The sequence below is a fragment of the Phocoena phocoena genome, chromosome 7 (genome assembly GCF_963924675.1).
Source record: "Phocoena phocoena chromosome 7, mPhoPho1.1, whole genome shotgun sequence".
In the NCBI taxonomy this organism is placed as follows: domain Eukaryota; kingdom Metazoa; phylum Chordata; class Mammalia; order Artiodactyla; family Phocoenidae; genus Phocoena; species Phocoena phocoena.
In genome coordinates this window covers 107,640,774-107,661,511 of record NC_089225.1, presented here as the reverse complement: position 1 = coordinate 107,661,511, position 20,738 = coordinate 107,640,774, and the positions used below count along the sequence as shown (strand labels likewise).

The window sequence follows — 20,738 nt, the reverse complement described above, 5'->3', positions numbered from 1 at the left end:
CTGACACCAAGCATTGTAAATGGATGACCACAACAAAAGCAACAATGATTGCAGTTACCAAACACAAAACACACTCATACTAAGAAACATGATGTTCTTTACGAGTTTCAGATATTTACCTTAAATCTCTTCTCTTGCTGAATTCCTCTGGTGGAATTGTCCAAGGCAGGTCTTGAGGGAGACATTCTAAAACTTCTGAAGAGAAATCAGAGAAATCCACTCCATACTCTGTTAGTATCCCTTCTGTTTCAGGCTCGATTTCACCAGCCTGCCCAAGACTCTTAGCCAGCTGCCTGTGGACAGGACAGAGAGGAATAAGCATGTTAGTGAGTAACGAAACATAGGCGACCCACTTCCTCTCTAAAAATGAGGGTAGTAGGAAAGTCTTTTTGAAACCTCCTGCCCCTCCCCCAGAAGGAACACCATCATCAGTGAACGGGCGGGGGGCAAGCAGAAGAGATGAGGATACTCTTGTCCTGTTAACGCCATGACTACAGTATAATTTTACCTTTCCTCAGGAATTCTGACCCAGGGAGTAGGGCCAGACAGCCCTTTTTAGGACTCTGGAAGTTGTTATTCATGGAGAATTAAAAGCTTTTGTCAATTATTTCTCTTGTAAACACCTTTAGAGACAATTCTGATCAACCCAGTTTGCTGTTAAATCATTAGTTTCACAGTGCCTATACCTTACATCATGGTTACTAGATTAGATCTCGTTTTTATTTATTTCACAATTCTACTAGTTTTTCCCTTAATGTTTTAAAATATTTTATCTGAACACAAAAGTAATATATGTTCACTCTAGAGAAGTTAGAAAAGAAAGAAATATACCAAGAAGAAAATTTAAATTATCTTTAATCCAGTCACCCAGCAAACGACCATTCGCATTTTAAGGTACTGGTCCATTAAAAGTAAGATTGCATTTAATAGGACAGTCCTGATGCTATGAGTAGAATTCCATCTTTTAGAGGGCTGATCTCACTCCTTTATCTGTGGGACATCTACACATATATCAAAATTGATAATTCTCGATTCTTGGCATGCCACATACAGACCACAAGTCTAAAGTTAAGTGCTGAATATAGATAGTCAATAAGGAAACGTGACATAAGTCTCAAAACAGCCGCCTTTGTTGAGGGTGCTGGGGAGACCAGAGAAGGCTACCTCCTCCATTGTATAGGTCTACTCATCCACCAGCGTGATCCAGGAATCCACCCTCAGTAATTCCTGCAAGGAGTTTAGCTCTGGCATTAGGGTCTTCTCTGGGGCCATTCAATTTCTTTGAAGAAGATTCTGTTTCCTACATAAGGGTAGATTCCTGGCTACTAGAGTTCTTAGGTACACAGTAGTGGAGTGGGACTGGGGATGTGGTTGCCTTACATGCAGACTTTTAACAAATTCCCATTTTCAGCCTCACTACTGGAACATGGCAGTGGTGGCAGAACGGCTGGCCCCATTTCTCATATGCCAGCCAAGAGAGACCGGCCCACTGTTGACACATACACCTGCCCACCAGCACAGGCTCAAGGCAGCCTGTAGGTTGACCTGTGGGCTCCAGGTGGCCTGTAGGCATTTCACATACAATGGTGGCTCAGACCAGTGCCTTCTCCTCAAACGTAGGTGGTGATCTCCCAGAAAGCACATCAAAAAGCCAAAGATAGCAAAAATACATGGGAAAAAAATAACAGAAAGCTATCTGGAAGATCCACAAATATATGAAAATTAACCAACCAATGGATTAAAGAAGAAGTAAAAAGAGAATGAGAAAATATTTTGACCCGAATAAAACACAACATAACAATGTTTGTGAGAAGCAGCTAAAGCAGTGCTTTGAGGGAAATTTACAGCATTAAATGCTCATATTAGAAAAGAAGAAATGTGTCAGTGACCTAAACTTCTACCTTAAAAAACTGAAAAAAGAAAAGCAAATTAGATCCCAGGTAAGCAGAAGGAGGGAAATAATAAAGAAATAAGAATCAATGAATAGAAAATGAAGAAACAATAAAGAAAACCAATAAAATCAAAAGCTGATTCTTTGAAAAGATAATAAAATAGGTAAGCTTCTGGTGAGGCTGATCAAGAAAAATAAGGAAGAAGTTACCAATATCAGGAATGAGAGAACATTTTTATAGATCCTATGAGTATTAAAAGAACAATAAGGGAATTATGAATGACTTTGGCCAACAAATTCAACATCTTGGATGAAATGGGTAAACTCCTTGAAAGACATACACTGCCTAAGACTCCTCAAGCAGATACCAATACCTAAATATTCCTTTATCTGCTAAAGAAACTGAATTCATAGTTTAAAATGTTCCCACAAAGAAAAATTCAGGCCCAGATAGTTTCACTGGAGAATGCTACTAAGTCTTCAAGGAAGAATTAATACTAATTCCATAGAAACTCCTTCAGAATGCAGAATAGGACAGAACACTTCCTAACTAGTTTTATGAAGCCAGCATTACCCTGATACCAAAATCAGACAAACGATTCATGAGATCAATATCCCTCATGAAAAACAGACTTAAAATTCTTATGAAATATTAGCAAACAGAATTCAGCAATACATAAAATGATAATACAACATTCAAGACCAAGTAATTCAAGACCTGTCTGACATTCAAAAATTAATCAATTTACTTCATCAATTAGCAAACAATGAAAAAACACATACAATTATCTCAATAGAAGCAAAAAAGCATTTAACAAAATTCAACACCCATTCATGATCAAAACACTCAGCAAATGAGTAATGAACAGGAAGGTCCTCAACTTAATAGTGAAAGACTAAATGCTCTCCTCCAGATCAGGAAGACAAGGGTGTTCACTCTCACTAATAGTATTAAACATGGTATTGGAAGTCCTAGTGAGAACAATAAAGCAAGAAAAAGAAAGGAAAGGCATACAAATCAGAAAGGAAGACTTCCACGTTGCATGTAAGTGGACCAAAGGACTACAATTCCCATTACAGAAGCCTCCTACTTAATGCCTGGCATCTCTTTATAGAAGACTCCTCTAACTCTACGAAAACAAGTACACTGTGAAACTAGTGTGAAAGCCAGCACGCTGTATGACTGTGGCCAAACTAATCCTGATAAAAGACTATGATTGAACTTCTTGTTCTTGGCTTTCCAGACTGGCCTTTGTTCCTACCCATAACTTTCTCAGGACATTCAAGACTCTTACTGTTTCTATGAGCCCTTCAGTATCCTTCTAAAAATTCCTTTTCCAACCACAGTTGGTTTCTCCTGTTTGCAACCAAGAATCTAGACAGTTAAAGACTCAGGTCTCATTAATTTTCAAAATGACAACATTATGACCTGAGTTCACTAGAATGCAGTTCCTGTTGAGGATTTGGGGAACCTGTTGTCACCTCTGAAGTTTGAAGGACATTTTGGAAATTAATATTTTGAACATTAATGGGACCTGAGTTACCTCCAGCCCATCTAAACAATTATTCTCACAGGTTCCTGAGGTTCTATTCTCTACATCCATCTCCTAATACTAATGGGTTTGTCTGGGTTCTTGGTTGTAAGCATGAGAAACTAACTCCAGATGGAAAAGTAATTTATTGGAAAGATACCAAAGAGATCACAGAAACAGTGAGAGACCTGGAGAACCTGAAAAGAGGGTGGAAACAAAAGAATTACATGCTCAACCTCTAAAGTCTTGATTCCAGGCTAAGGTGGAAACTCAGTGACCTCCTATGCATATCAAAAAATTATTTTGAATCTATTGCAGCTGCCAGGCTAAGACGGAAACAAAATAAATAAACAAAAATAAAAATCCGGCTTCCAGTGTCCTTGTCCCCACGCTGAGCCACAGCCACCCCCCGCCTCTGCAGGAGACCGACCAACACTAGCAGGTGTTCCAATGTGATGCTGAATAAGAATGCTGAGAGAAGACCCACCACCAGTCCCTCCCATCAGGAAGCTTGCACAAGCCTCTCAGATAGCCTCATCCACCAGGGGACAGATAGCAGAAGCAAGAAGTACTACAATTCTGCAGCCTGTGGAACGAAAACCATATTCACAGAAAGACAGACAAAATGAAAAGGCAGACGACTATGTACCAGATGAACGAACAAGATAAAACCCCAGAAAAACAACTAAATCAAGTGGAGATAGGCAACCCTCCAGAAAAAGAATTCATAATAATGACAGATATGATGATACAGGACCTTGGAAAAAGAATGGAGGCAAAGATCGAGAAGATGTAAGAAATGTTTAACAAAGACCTAGAAGAATTAAAGAACAAACAAACAGAGATGAACAATACAGTAACTGAAATGAAAAATACACTAGAAGGAATCAATAGCAGAATAACTGAGGCAGAAGAACGGATAAGTGACCTGGAAGACAGAATGGTGGAATTCACTGCCACAGAACAGAAGAAAGAAAAAAGAATGAAAAGAAATGAAGACAGCCTAAGACACCTCTGGGACAACATTAAACGCATTCACATTACAGGGATCCCAGAAGGAGAAGAGAGAGAGAAAGGACCTCAGAAAATATCTGAAGAGATTACAGTTGAAAACTTCCCTAACATGGGAAAGGAAAGAGCCACCCAAGTCCAGGAAGCACAGAGAGTCGCAGGCAGGATAAACAGAAGGAGAAACACGCCGAGACACATAGTAATCAAACTGACAAAAATTAAAGACAAAGAAAAATTACTGAAAGCAACAAGGGAAAAATGACAAATAACATACAAGGGAACTCCCATAAGGTTAACAGCAGATTTCTCAGCAGAAACTCTTCAGGCCAGAAGGGAGTGGCATGATATATTTAAAGTGATGAAAGGGAAAAACCTACAACCAAGATTACTCTACCTGGCAAGGACCTCATTCAGATTCGATGGAGAAATCAAAATCTTTACAGGCAAGCAAAAGCTAAGAGAATTCAACACCATCAAACCAGCTTTACAACAAATGCTAAAGGAACATCTCTAAGTGGGAAACACAACAGAAGAAAAGGACCTAAAAAATAAACCCATAACAATTAAGAAAATGGTAATAGGAACATATATATCAATAATTACCTTAAACGTGAATGGATTAAGTGCTCCAATCAAAAGACACAGGCTCACTGAATGGATACAAAAACAAGACCCATATATTTGCTGTCTACAAGAGACCCACTTCAGACCTAGGGACACATACAGACTGAAAGTGAGGGGATGGAAAAAGATATTCCATGCAAATGGAAATCACAAGAAAGCTGGAGTAGCAATACTCATATCAGATAAAATAGACTTTAGAATAAAGAATGTTACAAGAGACAAGGAAGGACACTACATAATGATCAAGGGATCAATCCAAGAAGATATAACAATTATAAATATATATGCACCCAACATAGGAGCACTCAATATATAAGGCAACTGCTAACAGCTATAAAAGAGGAAACTGACAGTAACACAAAAATAGTGGGGGAACTTTAACACCTCACTTACACCAATGGACAGATCATCCAAACAGAAAATTAATAAGGAAACACAAGCTTGAAATGACACAACAGACCAGAAAGATTTAACTGACACTTATAGGATATTCCATCTAAAAACAGCAGATTACACTTTCTTCTCAAGTGCGTACGGAACCTTCTCCAGGATAGATCACATCTTGGGTCACAAATCAAGCCTCGGTAAATTTAAGAAAATTGAAATCATATCAAGCATCTTTTTCAGCCACAACGCTATGAGATTAGAAATCAATTACAGGGGGAAAAAAACATAAAAAACACAAACACATGGAGGCTAAACAACAGGTTACTAAATAACCAAGAGATCACTAAAGAAATCAAAGAGGAAATCAAAAACTACCTAGGGACAAATGACAATGAAAACACAACGATCCAAAACCTATGGGATACAGCAAAAGCAGTACTAAGAGGGAAGTTTATAGCAATACAATCCTACCTCAAGAAACAAGAAAAATCTCAAACAATCTAACCTTACACCTAAAGGAACTAGAGAAAGAAGAACAAACAAAACCCAAAGTTAGTAGAAGGAAAGAAATCATAAAGGTCAGAGCAGAAATAAATGAAACAGAAACAAAGAAAACAATAACAAAGATCAATAAAACTAAAAGCTGGTTCTTTGAGAAGATAAACAAAATTGATAAACCTTTAGCCAGACTCATCAAGAAAAAGAGGGAGAGGACTCAAATCAATAAAATTAGAAATGAAACAGGAGAAGTTACAACAGACACCACAGAAATAAAAAGCATCCTAAGAGACTACTACAAGCAACTCTATGCCAAAAAAATGGACAACCTGGAAGAAATGGACATTCTTAGAAAGGTATAAGCTTCCAAGACTGAACCAGGAAGAAACAGAAAATATGAACAGACCAATAACAAGTAATGAAATTGAAACTGTGATTAAAAATCCTACAACAAACAAAAGTCCAGGACCAGATGGCTTCACAGGTGAATTCTACCAAACATTTAGAGAAGAGCTAACACCCATCCTTCTCAAACTCTTCCAAAAAATTGCAGAGGAAGGAACCCTCCCAAACTCATTCTACGAGGCCACCATCACCCTGATATCAAGACAGACAGAGATACTACAAAAAAAGAAAATTACAGACCAATATCACTGATGAATATAGATGCAAAAATCCTCAACAAAATACTAGCAAAGAGAATCCAACAACACATTAACAGGATCATATACCACGATCAAGCGAGATTTATCCCAGGGATGCAAGGATTCTTCAGTATACGCAAATCAATCAATGTGATACACCATATTAACAAACTGAAGACTAAAAACCATATGATCATCTCAATAGATGCAGAAAAAGCTTTTGACAAAACTGAACACCCATTTATGATAAAAACTCTACAGAAAGTGGGCATAGAGGGAACCTACTTCAAAATAATAAAGGCCATATAAGACAAACCCACAGCAAACATCATTCTCAATGGTGAAAAACTGAAAGCATTTCCTCTATGATCAGGAACAAGACAAGGATGTCCACAATTATTATGTGCCACAATTATTCAACATAGTTTTGGAAGTCCTAGCCATGGCAATCAGAGAGGAAAAAGAAATAAAAGCAATACAAATTGGAAAAGAAGAAGTAAAACTGTCACTGTTTGCACATGACATGATACCATACATAGAGAATCCTAAAGATGCCACCAGAAAACTACAAGAGCTAATCAATGAATCTGGTAAAGTTGCAGGATACAAAATTAATAACACAGAAATCTCCTGCACTCCTATACACTAACAACAAAAGACCAGAAAGAGAAATTAAGGAAACAATCCCATTCACCATTGCAACAAAAAGAATAAAATACCTAGGAATAAACCTACCTAAGGAGGTAAAAGACCTGCACTCAGAAAACTTTAAGACACTGATGAAAGAAATCAAAGATGACACAAACAGTTGGAGAGATATACCATGTTCTTGGATTGGAAGAATCAATACTGTGAAAATGACTATACTACCCAAAGCAATCTACAGATTCAATGCAATCCCTATCAAATTACCAGTGGCCTTTTTTCCCAGAACTAGAACAAATATCTTAAAATTTGTATGGAGACACAAAAGACCCTAAATAGCCAAAGCAGTCTTGAGGGAAAAAAAAAACGGAGTTGGAGGAATCAGACTCCCTGACTTCAGACTATACTACAAAGCTACAGTAATCAAGACAATGTGGTACTGGCACAAAAACAGAAATACAGATCAATGGTACAGGAGAGAAAGCCAGAGATAAACCCACATACCTATGGTCAACTAATCTATGACAAAGGAGGCAAAGATATACAATGGAGAAAAGACAGTCTCTTCAATAAGTGGTGCTGGGAAAACTGGACAGCTACATGTAAAAGAGTGAAATTAGAACACTCCCTAACACACACCATACACAAAAATAAACTCAAAATGGATTACAGACCTAAATGTAAGACCGGACACTATAAAACTCTTAGAGGAAAACATAGGAGGAACACTCTTTGACATAAACCACAGCAAGATCTTTTTTGATCCACCTCCTAGAGTAATGGAAATAAAAATAAACCAACGGGACCTAATGAAACTTAAAAGCTTTTGCACAGCAAAGGAAACTGCAAGCAAGACGAAAAGACAACCCTCAGAATGGGATAAAGTATTTGCAAACAAGTCAACGGACAAAGGATTAATGTCCAAAATACATAAACAGCTCATGCAGCTCAATATTAAAAAAACAAACAACCCAATCCAAAAATGGGCAGAAGATCTAAATAGACATTTCTCCAAAGAAGACATATACAGACATGGCCAAGAAGCACATGAAAAGCTGCTCAACATCACTAATGATTAGAAAAATGCAAGTCAAAACTACAATGCGGTATCACCTCACACAGGTTTGAATGGGCATCATCAGAAAACCTACAAACAACAAATGCTGGAGAGGGTGTGGGGAAAAGGGAACCCTCTTGCACTGTTGGTGGGAATGTAAATTGATACAGCCACTATGGAGAACAGTATGGAGGGTCCTTAAAAAACTAAAAATAGAATTACCATATGGCCCAGCAATCCCACTACTGGGCATATACCCAGAGAAAACCATAATTCAAAAAGACACATGCACCCCAATGTTCACTGCAGTACTATGTACAATAGCCAGCTCATGGAAGCAACCCATCAACAGATGAATGGATAAAGAAGATGTGGTACAAATATACAATGGAATATTACTCAGCCATAAAAAGGGATGAAAATGGGTCATTTGTAGAGACATGGATGGACCTAGAAACTGTCATACAAAGTGACGTAAGCCAGAAGGAGAAAAACAAATATCGTATATTAACGCATATATGTGGAATCTAGCAAAATGGTACAGATGAACCAGTTTGCAAGGCAGAAATAGAGACACAGATGTAGAGAACAAATGTATGGACACCAAGGGGGGATGAATTGGGAGGTTGGGATTGACATATATACACTAATATGTATAAAACAGATAACTAATAAGAACCTGCTGTATAATAAATAAATAAAATAAACCAAAAAAACCCAAAAAACAAAAAATAACTAAAAATCCAAGGGTGATAAGTCACTGTATTGTTGAATTCAGAGTCTTACTAAGTCTCCTACATGAAAAGTAGGAGTACTAATCAGGAGTAAGACTCAAGAGAACCAGACCATACATACATATATATTTCATACCTATATTTCATACATATATATGCATTACGTACATACATTTCATACATATATATTTCATATATGTATATACACAGAAATATAAGATTAGGAAACACAAGATATAGGAAGATGCAGAAAGGTCTGAGTACTTTGGATGCCTAGTTCTAACTGACCTTTCACTGTCACAAGTCATAAACGGACTATGATAGCATATCCATCCTAAGCGGTGGTCTGTGAAAAGACAGTAGAGCAGAAACTTCCTCCCTGCAGGCAGAACTTCAAGCAATATATCCATGGTCTACTTTGGCGGAGGAAAGATGGCCTGATGGGCGGAGGCTACACGTTTAACCAGATGGATAGGGACCTAAAAGAAGAAAGATTGGAGGACTGGTGACAAAGACATCTGGGGAACAGACATGGAGAAACGGGCCAACTGCAATGGGCCCAGAGTATGATTATTTGTGTTCCATGAGAATGGTCAGCAAAAGACTCCCACTGCGGAGGCAAGATGACCTTGAGAATGTCAACCAAGCCCCTTCCCCAGGCACTGCAGTGCTTGCTCAATGGGCATAAGAACGAAGTACCTGGTAACAGGAAATGAGCTCCACAGCATGAGCTTCCTCTCACTAATGCTAACCAACCCTTACAGAATGCCAGCTGCCCAGCAGCAGCAACCAACTCTGCCCCGATACAGAACCACGGCAGGAGGACCCACCAACCAGCTGACAGCAGATTTAGTTCACTGAGCTCTTCTATGATGGAGACGACAGTAATCTTTCTCCATTAAAAGAAACACTATTTCTGGGTTTGGGTTTGCTGTCTTCATTTGTTCTACCCACCTTGCTTATAAACACCCTAATCCATAGATTTACCAAATACTGTTTAAGCTATTGTGTTACCTCACTCAGTACTGTTTGTAATCAAGAATTTCACCTTACAGAAGTAGAGAAGCCCACTGAATTCACTGATTAGAATGATGTATAGCGTACTGACGGGCTAAATCGGGAGGTAACATCTTATGAGGTTGGGATATAACGTTGCTTTTATTATTCTAGAGTTGTGCACACCATCTGGGGACCAAGAATGCAAGGGAGGGGTTGGGCCTTTCACTGTCATACTTAAGACTCACTCACAGTAATACTCGCTTCTACATTTGAGAGACTTTAGTACCTCCGGGGACAGTTGTGATTCCTCTGAATTCAAGGCTAAGACTCCAAGAATCCAAACTGATTTATTAACAAGGCATGAAATATACTTCCTACTTCCTTCCTGAAAAGAACTATGTGCAATTTGAGTCAGTTGAGAGATGACTCAGAAGTAAGGGTTCAAGAATGGCACGTAATGATATAAAGAGGTTAATCATATATTATGTTGATCCATATGAAATTACCAATATATTTGACCATTTTTTACCTATAAAACACAATTTCACATGATTCTCTCCTACAGTATTAAAAAAACATGTAAAATAATTAACCATACATATAATCCAACAGCATACACAGTTTTCGGAAGAAGTATAAACAACAAAGTAGATCATATAGAGCTTATTAGAGAATTAATCTAATATGAAAAGAAACACATTCTAATATGTGGGTAGGAGTCTCAGTAACAGTCTTTGTGAGGCAGACTTAAAACACAGTGCCCAACCTACTCCTACTTGGTGAGACTGGAGTGGCCAAAAATGATCATCTTATGCTTGTTAATGGAGGGCTTAAACACCTAAACAAACGGCATTTTATAATATTCAACTTAAAAACTATAATGCTAAAATCTAAGAACTCATTATTTAAAGATGCGGGGTGGGGAAGGTGGGGAGGTGTTCCATTAAAAAAAAATACTGCATGTAAAAAGGAAGAAAAGAACAAGCAAGGGAAATGGCAGAAAGAGAAAACATACATTATAAGTATACAGACACAGAAATGACTGTCTTGACCAAAGATATTAGCAAGAACTCAAAAATTTATGAAAATATCACCACTAAAGAAGAGCTCAAAGCAAAGATCCAAGTGCATACAAAATAAATAAATTTCACAAAAGGAAATAAAAACTAGTGTGTTAGACCTAGGAAATAGGAAATAAGTAGAAAAGAAAAAAAAAAATCCGTCATAGAAATGAGAAGTCATACGGGAGATAACTAATGAAGAACTGACACTATTTGAAAAAAATAAGGATCATAGAGAAAAGTCTGAGAGAAGTGGGAAATAATGAAATTGGAACATACTAAGAGTATAAAAAGATTATAGTGAAAACAGATATGAAAGGTAGGTGAAGGAGATCAAACATTGGCATAACTGATATTCCTGAAGGAACTGCATATATGAAATAGAAAACATTTTCAAAAATATCACTAAGACAACTTTCCTGAAATAAAAGAAATTTTACAGACAGAAAGGGTATATACCATGTCTCAGGAAAAACTAATACAGAGAATTACCACTGAAGTTAGTGGACTTTAAAGATGAAGATTTTTAAATGCAAGAACTCACAGAATGTAATTCTCACAAACCATTTCTGAAGGACTGCTAGATAAAGACGACAGCCTACCAAGAAATGGAGCAATTTCTCCAAAAAGAAGACGAGTGCTGAGTACTGGATCCACTTCTGTTGGGATGGAAAGGTGAAAGGAAAGGAGGACAAAAGTAAGCAGGTGATGATGGACCTAATATTCGTCAGAACAAGTCATGTCAGTCATTAGATCTTTGCTGAAATTTAAAGGAAAAAACAAAAACCCTGTCTTTTATCTTATTTAATTTTATTGTTGCTTTGCATTCTGGCAAAATTTTTTCACCAGGCTCTATTCTGAGTCCAAAGAATCTTGATTTGTTCATTGAAATTATAACATGGCCTATAAAAACAAAATTATATTTTGATTAGGGCCTCCAAATGTGATCAATGACTCCAAGTTTCTATTAGTAGTAATTAACATTTATTTTACTAAGTTGCAGAGAATGTTTCTCAAATATCATATTTAAATAAATTTATTATAGGTTTTCACTCAAGATGCATTTGATAGTAGCATAGACTAGATAGCTTGCAGGAGATAAAAATCTAACAGGTCAGCAATAAGAGCTCATGTATTCAGACCTTAGATGCCCCAGAAAGAATCATACGCTGTCTACTTATAAATTCTGCCATCACTCTAAAAACCAAAATAACTTGGGATATAACAAAAGCAGAAGCTAGTAAGGAACTGACTTACACATTGTGTATTTCTCTTACAGAAGGATTTGTTTTATATTTTTATTTCAGTGTAAATTTTATTTTAAATGAATACTGAAAGTAACTTTCCCTTTCATGTGTTACAGTTCAAGTATTACAACTTCCTAAGCAGTTTCTGTCTTCTATTCACTGCCTGAAAAGATGGTAACAGCTGCTTTAGGACAACTATGATTCAATGTTGCATCAAAATGTTGGGCCAGGGGCTTCCCTGGTAGCGCAGGGGATAAGAATCCGCCTGCCAATGCAGGGAACACGGGTTCAATCCCTGGTCCGGGAAGATCTCACATGCCGCGGAGCAACCAAGCCCGTGCGCCACAACTACTGAGCCTGCGCTCTAGAGTCCACGAGCCACAGCTACTGAAGCCCACGCGCCTAGAGCCCGTGCCCTGCAACAAGAGAAGCCACTACAATGAGAAGCCCGCGCACCACAACGAAGAGTAGCCACTGCTTGCTGCAACTAGAGAAAGCCTGCGTGCAGCAACGAAGACCCAATGCAGCCAATAAATAAACAAATTTTAAAAATGCCCAATTCTCTTAAAAAGCAACCTACTCTGCACTAAAATATGTCCTTCAAAAATAACTTGGGGGACTTCCCTGGTGGCACAGTGGTTAAGAATCCGCCTGCCAATGCACGGGACACGGGTTCGACACGGGTTCAAGGCCTGGTCCAGGAAGATCCCACATGCCGCAAAGCAACTAAGCCCGTGTGCTACAACTCCTGAGCCTGCTCTCTAGAGCCCGCGAGACACAACTACTGAAGCCCGCGGGCCTAGAGCCCGTGCTCCGCAACAAGAGAAGCCACCGCAGTGAGAAGCCCGCGCACCACAACTAAGAGTAGCCCCTGCTCGCCCCAACTAGAGAAAGCCCGGGCACAGCAACGAAGACCCAACACAGCCAAAAATAAATAAATTAATTAATTTTAAAAAAATAAAAATAAAAGTTATTATTGATAAAGAATTCTAAAAAACCAAATAACTTGGAAACTCTCACAGCCAAGAGGACCCTAAAGAGACATGACAACTAAATGTGATATACAGGTATTCTAAATGGGAGCCCTGAACAGAAAAAGGACGTTAGATTTTTTTTAAATCAAGGATTTCTGAATAAAGGTATGGACCCTAGTTAATAATAACATATTAGTTTTGGTTCATTAACTGTAACGAATGCACCATACTACATGTTAACAATAGGGGAAACTAGGTGCGGGGGTATATGAGAACTCTGTACTATCTTGACAATTTTTCTGTAAATATAAAACTGTTCTAAAAAATAAAACTGAGACGAATGAGTAAAAGAAGTTATCTAGATTTCCACTAATAGGTAAATGATAAACTGAACAATGGTATATTTGTTCAACTGATTATTACGCATTTAAAAAATAATTTTGAGGGGCTTCCCTTGTGGCGCAGTGGTTGGGAGTCCGCCTGCCGATGCAGGGGACACGGGTTCGTGCCCCGGTCCGGGAAGATCCCACATGCCGCGGAGCGGCTGGGCCCGTGAGCCATGGCCGCTGAGCCTGCGCGTCCGGAGCCTGTGCTCCGCAACGGGAGAGGCCACAACAGTGAGAGGCCCGCGTACTGCAAAAAAAAATTAATAATAATAATAATTTTGAAGATGTCGCAACATAAAAATGACTATGACATAAAGTAAAAAGAATAAAATGTATTTAGGAATAGTATAATTTAACTATGTAAAAACATTTATGAAAAGATTAAAAGGGAATGGTGTTAATTTTTTTTTTAGAGAAAAAGGATTATGAGTGACTATTTTCTAAACTTCCTTCAACGTTGTAACATTTTTAACTTAAAAATTATAGAAACATTTATTATAATGAAACTATGGTGCCCAGTGCTGGTTGCCTAACCAACATTCAATCCCCTCTTCCTCCTTCCTAATAGAAACCTAATCTTCTTCATAGAGGGAGCTCATCTCACCTTCAGATCTTCGTTATTCTAATAAAATCAGAGCACAGCTGCCCTGGAGACCATAATCGATACCATGGTTGGTGGAAAGAATTTCCCCCTTCCTTGTTTGATGTGATCAAGAAAGCACGCAGCTTGAGCACACTGGCAGCCATCTTCACGGCCACAGAGAATCCACTGCTAGATCACTGGAAACAGCAAAGGGCAATCTGATAATATCAAGTCACTGACTATACTAGGCCTGAAGCCTGCACAACCTCTGGACTCCCACTTATGTGAGATAATATATTCCCTTATTATTTAAGTCACTTTGGGTCAGGGTTTTCTATCACTTGGTGCTAAAAGCATCCTAACTAATATATAAATATTTTAAAATATCTTCCATGAGAAGCAAACTTTCCTTTCCTTCCCTTCACTCTGCAACAGAAAATATAAAGCTCTTACTACCAAAAATAAAATCTCAGGACTGTTCACATCATATATCTTGTAGATATTCAGTACACACTGACATGGTACGGCTGGTTCTAGAGCATAAAAATACTATTAACGGCTCCTTCCTTAAGCAATGTATTTCTATCTTAAAGCCGCTCCCTTTATGATTTCCATGTTGAACCAGGCCGCCCCAGAATAAAACAAGCTCATTTCACCTTCATGAAAGACCAGGAAGTCATCCCTTCCCCAGGGCAGCTCTCTCTGCTCAGTATTGTCACCCTCCTTTGATTATATCTCCTTTCTGCGCATGCCTCTTTCTAGCTGTGTAAATGTGGTTTAGGTACCGTGCGCCTCTTATTTACCGCAGGTGAGGAGAATCATCCTAAAGAGAATAAACATTTCTTTGTTTCTGTACCTTACACTGATGCTTGTTCATCTTAAGCGCCCAATACATGATGGGTGAATAAATAAATAAACAAATTAATGCTCTTGAGCCTGGAAAAAAGGCATTCTGTTCCTCCTTGAAACTCCAGAGGAAAACTAAGAAAACTGAAGATGGTAAAAAAATAAATAAAACCCAAAACATGGATCTAGGCAAACACTTGAGTCCTTTAATAACCAGCTGCCACGTTAGCAAAGTTATTAATACTAATATCAAAAAAATCAGGAACAAGAAAAAAATGCCTGCTACTGTTGCTTTCACTCAAAATTGAACTGTCATTACTCATTTGTGTGGAAAATATCTCCTTCCCAATTGTGAGTTGCCAGTTCAGGAAGATTTGAAAAAGAAAGAAAAGTTTTAGGGATTTGAATTGAAGAAACAAAATCTGTTTACCAATGATATAATTATCTACATTAAAAATCCAAAGGAAACTATACCCAAAGTATTGAAATTAATAAGGGGATTTAGCAAGGTGTCTGGATAAAGAATTAATATACAAAAATTAACTGTAATTTTATATACCAGCACCAAAAAGTTAGAAAATGCAACTTAAAGTGTCTGTTCTTCAGAAGTTAACGTTAACAACATGAAAAGACAACTCTTAAACCAAGGAAAAGATATTTTCCATATTATTAACTGCTAAAAGACTACTTTCTAGAATATTTTTTTAAACTCCAAAAAAAAAATCAAATGACAAACACCCCAATTAAAAAAGAATGCTAAAATGAGTGAGTGAAAGTTTAAGCAAAAAGAGAATTGCAGAGTTTCAAAAAATATCTCCCAGAATATAGTATAATATTTACAAGGGAAAATAGTAAGTTAGGAACTCTGGCAGATACCATCTCAGCCAAGTGATCAAGGTTAACTTCACCAGTATACATACTGATATCACGTACCCCCTGATACGATGTACATCACTTTGTGGTATCCTTCCCAATAATGCTTAATCTCAGTCTAATCGTGAGAAGACATTAGACAAACCCAAACTGAGAAACATTCAAAATCACTGACCAGTACTCTTCAGAAGTGTCAAGGTCATGAAAGACAAGGCTGAGGAATTATCACAAATTGGAAAAACTACAGTGACATGACAACTGCAATGTAGGATCCTGGACCAGATGCTCAAACAGCAAAAGGAGGTTAGTGGAAAACCTGATAAGATCTGAATAAATTCGATAATTTATTTAACAGTATTGTACCAAAGTTAATGTCTTAGTTTTGGTAAATATTCTATGATAAATATAAAGATGTTCACATAAGGAGAAGCTGGGTAAAGGGGATACAGGAACTCTCTGTACCATTTTTGCAATTCTAAATCTAAATTGTCAAAACAAAAAATTAACTGAAAAAAATGAGTAAAAACATTAAAGATAATCTCTAGGAGAGGAAACATAATGACCATGAATATATGAAAAGGTGTGCAATCTCATCAGTAATTAGGAAAATACAAATTGAAATCACAGTGAGATACCATTTTACATCCACTTGTTTGGCAAAAACTGAAGAGTCTAACAATATCACATGTTGATGAGAATGTGAAGCAATGGAGTTTAAACACTGCTGGTAGGACTAAAAATGGGTACAGCCACTTTGGAAAATGATTTGGCTGTAAAGTTGTAAAACATGCACATATGTATCACAGATGATGCAGTAATTTTACTCTTAAGTAGAGTCTAGAAAAACCAGTTAGTAAGCACTGGCATGTTCATAGGAGCATTGTTTATAATAGCAAGACCTTCAACTCAACCCAAATATGCACCGCTAGATAAACAAATTATAGTATATTTCAGGAAATAGAAATATTATGAATTAAAATGAGTGAAATATATGAATATATCTTGGAAACAATGTTAAATGAAAAAAAAGCAAGTCGCAGAAGAATCTGCGTAGCATGGTATTTTTTATAAGGTTCAAAAACAAGCAAAACTAACACTTTCAGGGATATAAATATGGGTAAGTTATAAAGAAAGGGAGATGTCTGAGACAGTGGTTACCTCCTGGGAAAAAATTAGGGGTTAGGACAGAGAGGAACACACAGGGAGCTTCAACAGTATTGTGACAGATTTCTTAATCTGGGTGGTGAGTTCAAGGGTTGGTTTAAACAAGAATTCAAAAATTACATAAGTGTTACATGTATTCTTTTATCTGTGAAACATACTTTGCAATTAATATTAATAAATATTTTTTAATAAAGGAAACCTCATTTTATTTCTTTATGTATGTATGTCTGCATTGGGTCTTTGTTGCTGTGCGCGGCCTTTCTCTAGTTGTGGAGAGTGGGGGCTAGTCTTTGCTGTGGTGCGCGGGCTTCTCACTGTGGTGGCTTCTCTTGTTGCAGAGCACGGGCTCTAGGCGCGCGGGCTTCAGTAGTTGTGGCACGCGGGCTCAGCAGTTGTGGCTCACAGGCTCTAGAACGCAGGCTCAGTAGTCGTGGCACATGGGCTTAGTTGCTCCGCCAGTGCCCCACAACTACTTCCTGGGATCTTCCTGGACCAGGGCTCAAACCCATGTCCCCTGCATTGGCAGGCAGATTCTTAACCACTGCACCACCAGGGAAGTCCAATAAATATTTTAAAACAATATTTTAGACAAATATATACCCAACCCATAATAGTGATTATTTCAGGGGATGAAATTCTGGAAAATTTTCACTTTCTATAGCACATGTTTTAAATAATCTTAATATCAAATATATAATGAGTATGTATTGGAAAAAACTGCAATTTTTAAAAAATTTTGATACTGCAATAACAAATAGTTGTGAGATAGAAAGTTTTCCTCATTAGAATAATTTATAATGATCACTACCTCATTTTTTTTCACTCACCAGAGTTCCTCCACAAATACTGTTCCATGCTGTTACAACTGGGTCCTACTGTAAGATTAATCAGGACAGTGCTGAAACATTCCCAGCTTCTTACACTTGGGAGTTGTGTGTATGTGCAAACATTCTCAACAAATAAGCATTAGGTCCACTGTTCTGCGTAATGTGCTAGTAAAAACCTTACTGAGGGAAGGGGCCAGCTACAGATAGAAGAAATTAAGACAGGAAAGTCCTTCGAATTGGTCTCTGTGCCTTAAAGAAAATAGGAACACTTAACAGTCAACATTAGTGTTGCAAGCCATTCATCCTCCTTCCTCTACCACATAGCCTCATAAAGTTTTAGCCTTAAAACTAGGCTATACACAGGAAGGCAGTCATACATTCTTGAAGTGATTATCACTATCACTATCGCTCTCACATAAATGCTTTCATGCATATTGGCCTGTGCTGGAAACCCCATGCAAACAGATACAATGGTATATCAGATCCCTGAGAACCTGCAAGTGGAGAACAATCAAACATGGCCACACCCAGAACTTCAGTAGAAATACGCAGTGAAAACAAAGTATGGCAAATACTTGAACTGTATATTTTAGGTATTATTTTCTATAATCAGGAGCAAAGAACATATTATTTCCCTTTTTCTGGCTCAGTATTATGATGCAGCAGAAGGCAGCAAGTAAGGAATTGGAGACTTTTTAAAAAAAAAAGTGTGGGCAGATCGGTGATGACAGAATGCGGAAGAGAAGCAAGGCTCAATAACACTGACTGACTTTAGGGAAGGGCCTAAAGATTGAGAGTGAAGAGCTTGATGTCAATGTGAAGGGAGCAAAGAGGAGGCTGAAAGCTTTTAAGGAGTAAAAGAGAAGGCTGATGGTAGCTACAGTTCTCTAATACTTTAAAATAATATTTTCAAGAAGACTGTGGATGAAGCTGACAACCATGGAAGAAGGGTTCACGATTGCACATGGTACAAGGAAGGAACAATCTGGAACTAAAGCCTGCATCAGGACCACTCTCCTCCATTCCTTTTACTTTTGCTCTGTTTTGACCAAGATGCTCTCAACGTTGACGACGTTAGCTTTTACCAAAGCGGATCCTTCCAGGCCACCAGGTGGAGCCCAACAGTCACAAAAAAGAGCCCCCTCCTCAGCCTGGTTTGCTTTTTGTCTACCAGCCAAGCTAGAGCCATACCCCCACCCCCACCCCCACCCCGAAAAGGACTTATAAAGTCTAAGTTTGGTAATACAAGTTTTTAGGATTACATAACACAGCCTCTTCCTCAGAAGAGTCTTCAGATACGAACATTCTCTTGAAGAGGTGAAATACTCTTTGCACAGGGGGAAGGACTAGCTAGAGCTATTTTTCAATTTGCAAATCTTGTAGGCTACGCTTCAATGAAACAAACTAACTTATCCTGTTTGTTTTTTCTACCAACCTAGTTACTGTTTCTTTTTCCTAAATACAGTTTAATGTAATTTAATGACCACCTCCCCAATTCATATCTACCTCATAAGAAACTCGGTATCGATCAAACCTGAACGGAATAGTAAAAGTATTTGCTTCTATTAGTCAACAAATATTTCTGACTGATTACTGACGCCTTATAGGTGCAAAGGTGGGAGTTGAAGAAGATACCAGAACAGACCCCCTTCCCCATCAGCCACTTCTTCCCCACCACACACATCGTCAATCAGAACTTCCCTTCCTCTCCTTTCACCTCACCCAGTCACTCTCTCCAATGGAAGCTGCTGTCCTTCATTCTCTTAGAATGAGCAGTACTATGACATTAAGCCTAGACAATCCACATTCAACCAAAAATTTCTCAACCCTGCTATACATGCATTGACCTATTCATTTTCCTCCTTCCCATCCCTTAAAGCTACCAAAGTCTGCTAGAGAAAGTAATATACATATGTCAGTTTGCTCTAGGTCAATTCATGTCATAGATCTTTAGTTAGTCTTCAGTGTTGCCAAGAAACACTATGATGTTTTTCACAGTAGCTGCTGTAAAACTTTTCCATTTTCTTCAAGATTTATCCTTAAATATTCCAGAAGAAGAAACCATGATAAATCTAGGAGAAAGTGACCTTGATATCTCCATGTGCATGACATCCTGGAAGAGAAGGATGGGACTGTAAACTCTATACTTTAGGATAGCAGATTTCACAAAGGTCTGAGAAAGTATAAGCATGAATTCCACTACAAGAGTTTCTAAAGGGAAGGATGATTTAAGAGAGTTGAGAAGCTCTTAAAACTATACGTCTGATTATATAATTACAAATCATTTCAGCAAGGAAGCCAATGTGGCTTTTTAAGTATCTTGGACAAGAATCTAGCACTAAATGTAAAAAACACTAAACATGTTGTGATGCATAACAAAAAGCAGTGACCCCGAAAAGCCAGTAAGGGTTCACTAAGAACAGACTACCTTTAGATTTGTGATAGCATGACAGGACTACGGTCCATTGAAGCGTGGCATGTAATGTATAGAGGTGAATACGGTTCAGCTGAAATCTCTCACGGCAATTCCAAGAACAAGAAAAAAATTAACTTGTAACAACTAGAGGTCTCTAGTACTGTAATTCTCTTTGGGCTTCCCTTAACTGGAGGCACCAAAGTGCCACTGGCAGTGCCGGAGAAGCAGTGCTTACACTGAAGGGGGCACCGAGGCTGATGGCCTCCTGAAGGCCCCTTCCAAAGCTACTGAAATTACACATTCTGTTAATGTGCACATGCTACCTAACGTTTTTGTTAA

At 38.1% G+C, this 20,738-nt stretch overlaps 1 protein-coding gene across 2 annotated transcripts in view; it reads right to left on the bottom strand.

Annotated features, from left to right (window-relative positions):
- DIS3L2 (DIS3 like 3'-5' exoribonuclease 2) overlaps positions 1-20,738 on the bottom strand; it is a 323,449-nt gene that overhangs the window by 190,983 nt on the left and 111,728 nt on the right. For both annotated transcript variants that reach the window (XM_065880451.1, XM_065880452.1), the window contains exon 8: positions 120-293. In XM_065880451.1, the coding sequence (XP_065736523.1) occupies positions 120-293 (174 nt within the window). The remainder of the gene's footprint in view (positions 1-119; positions 294-20,738) is intronic.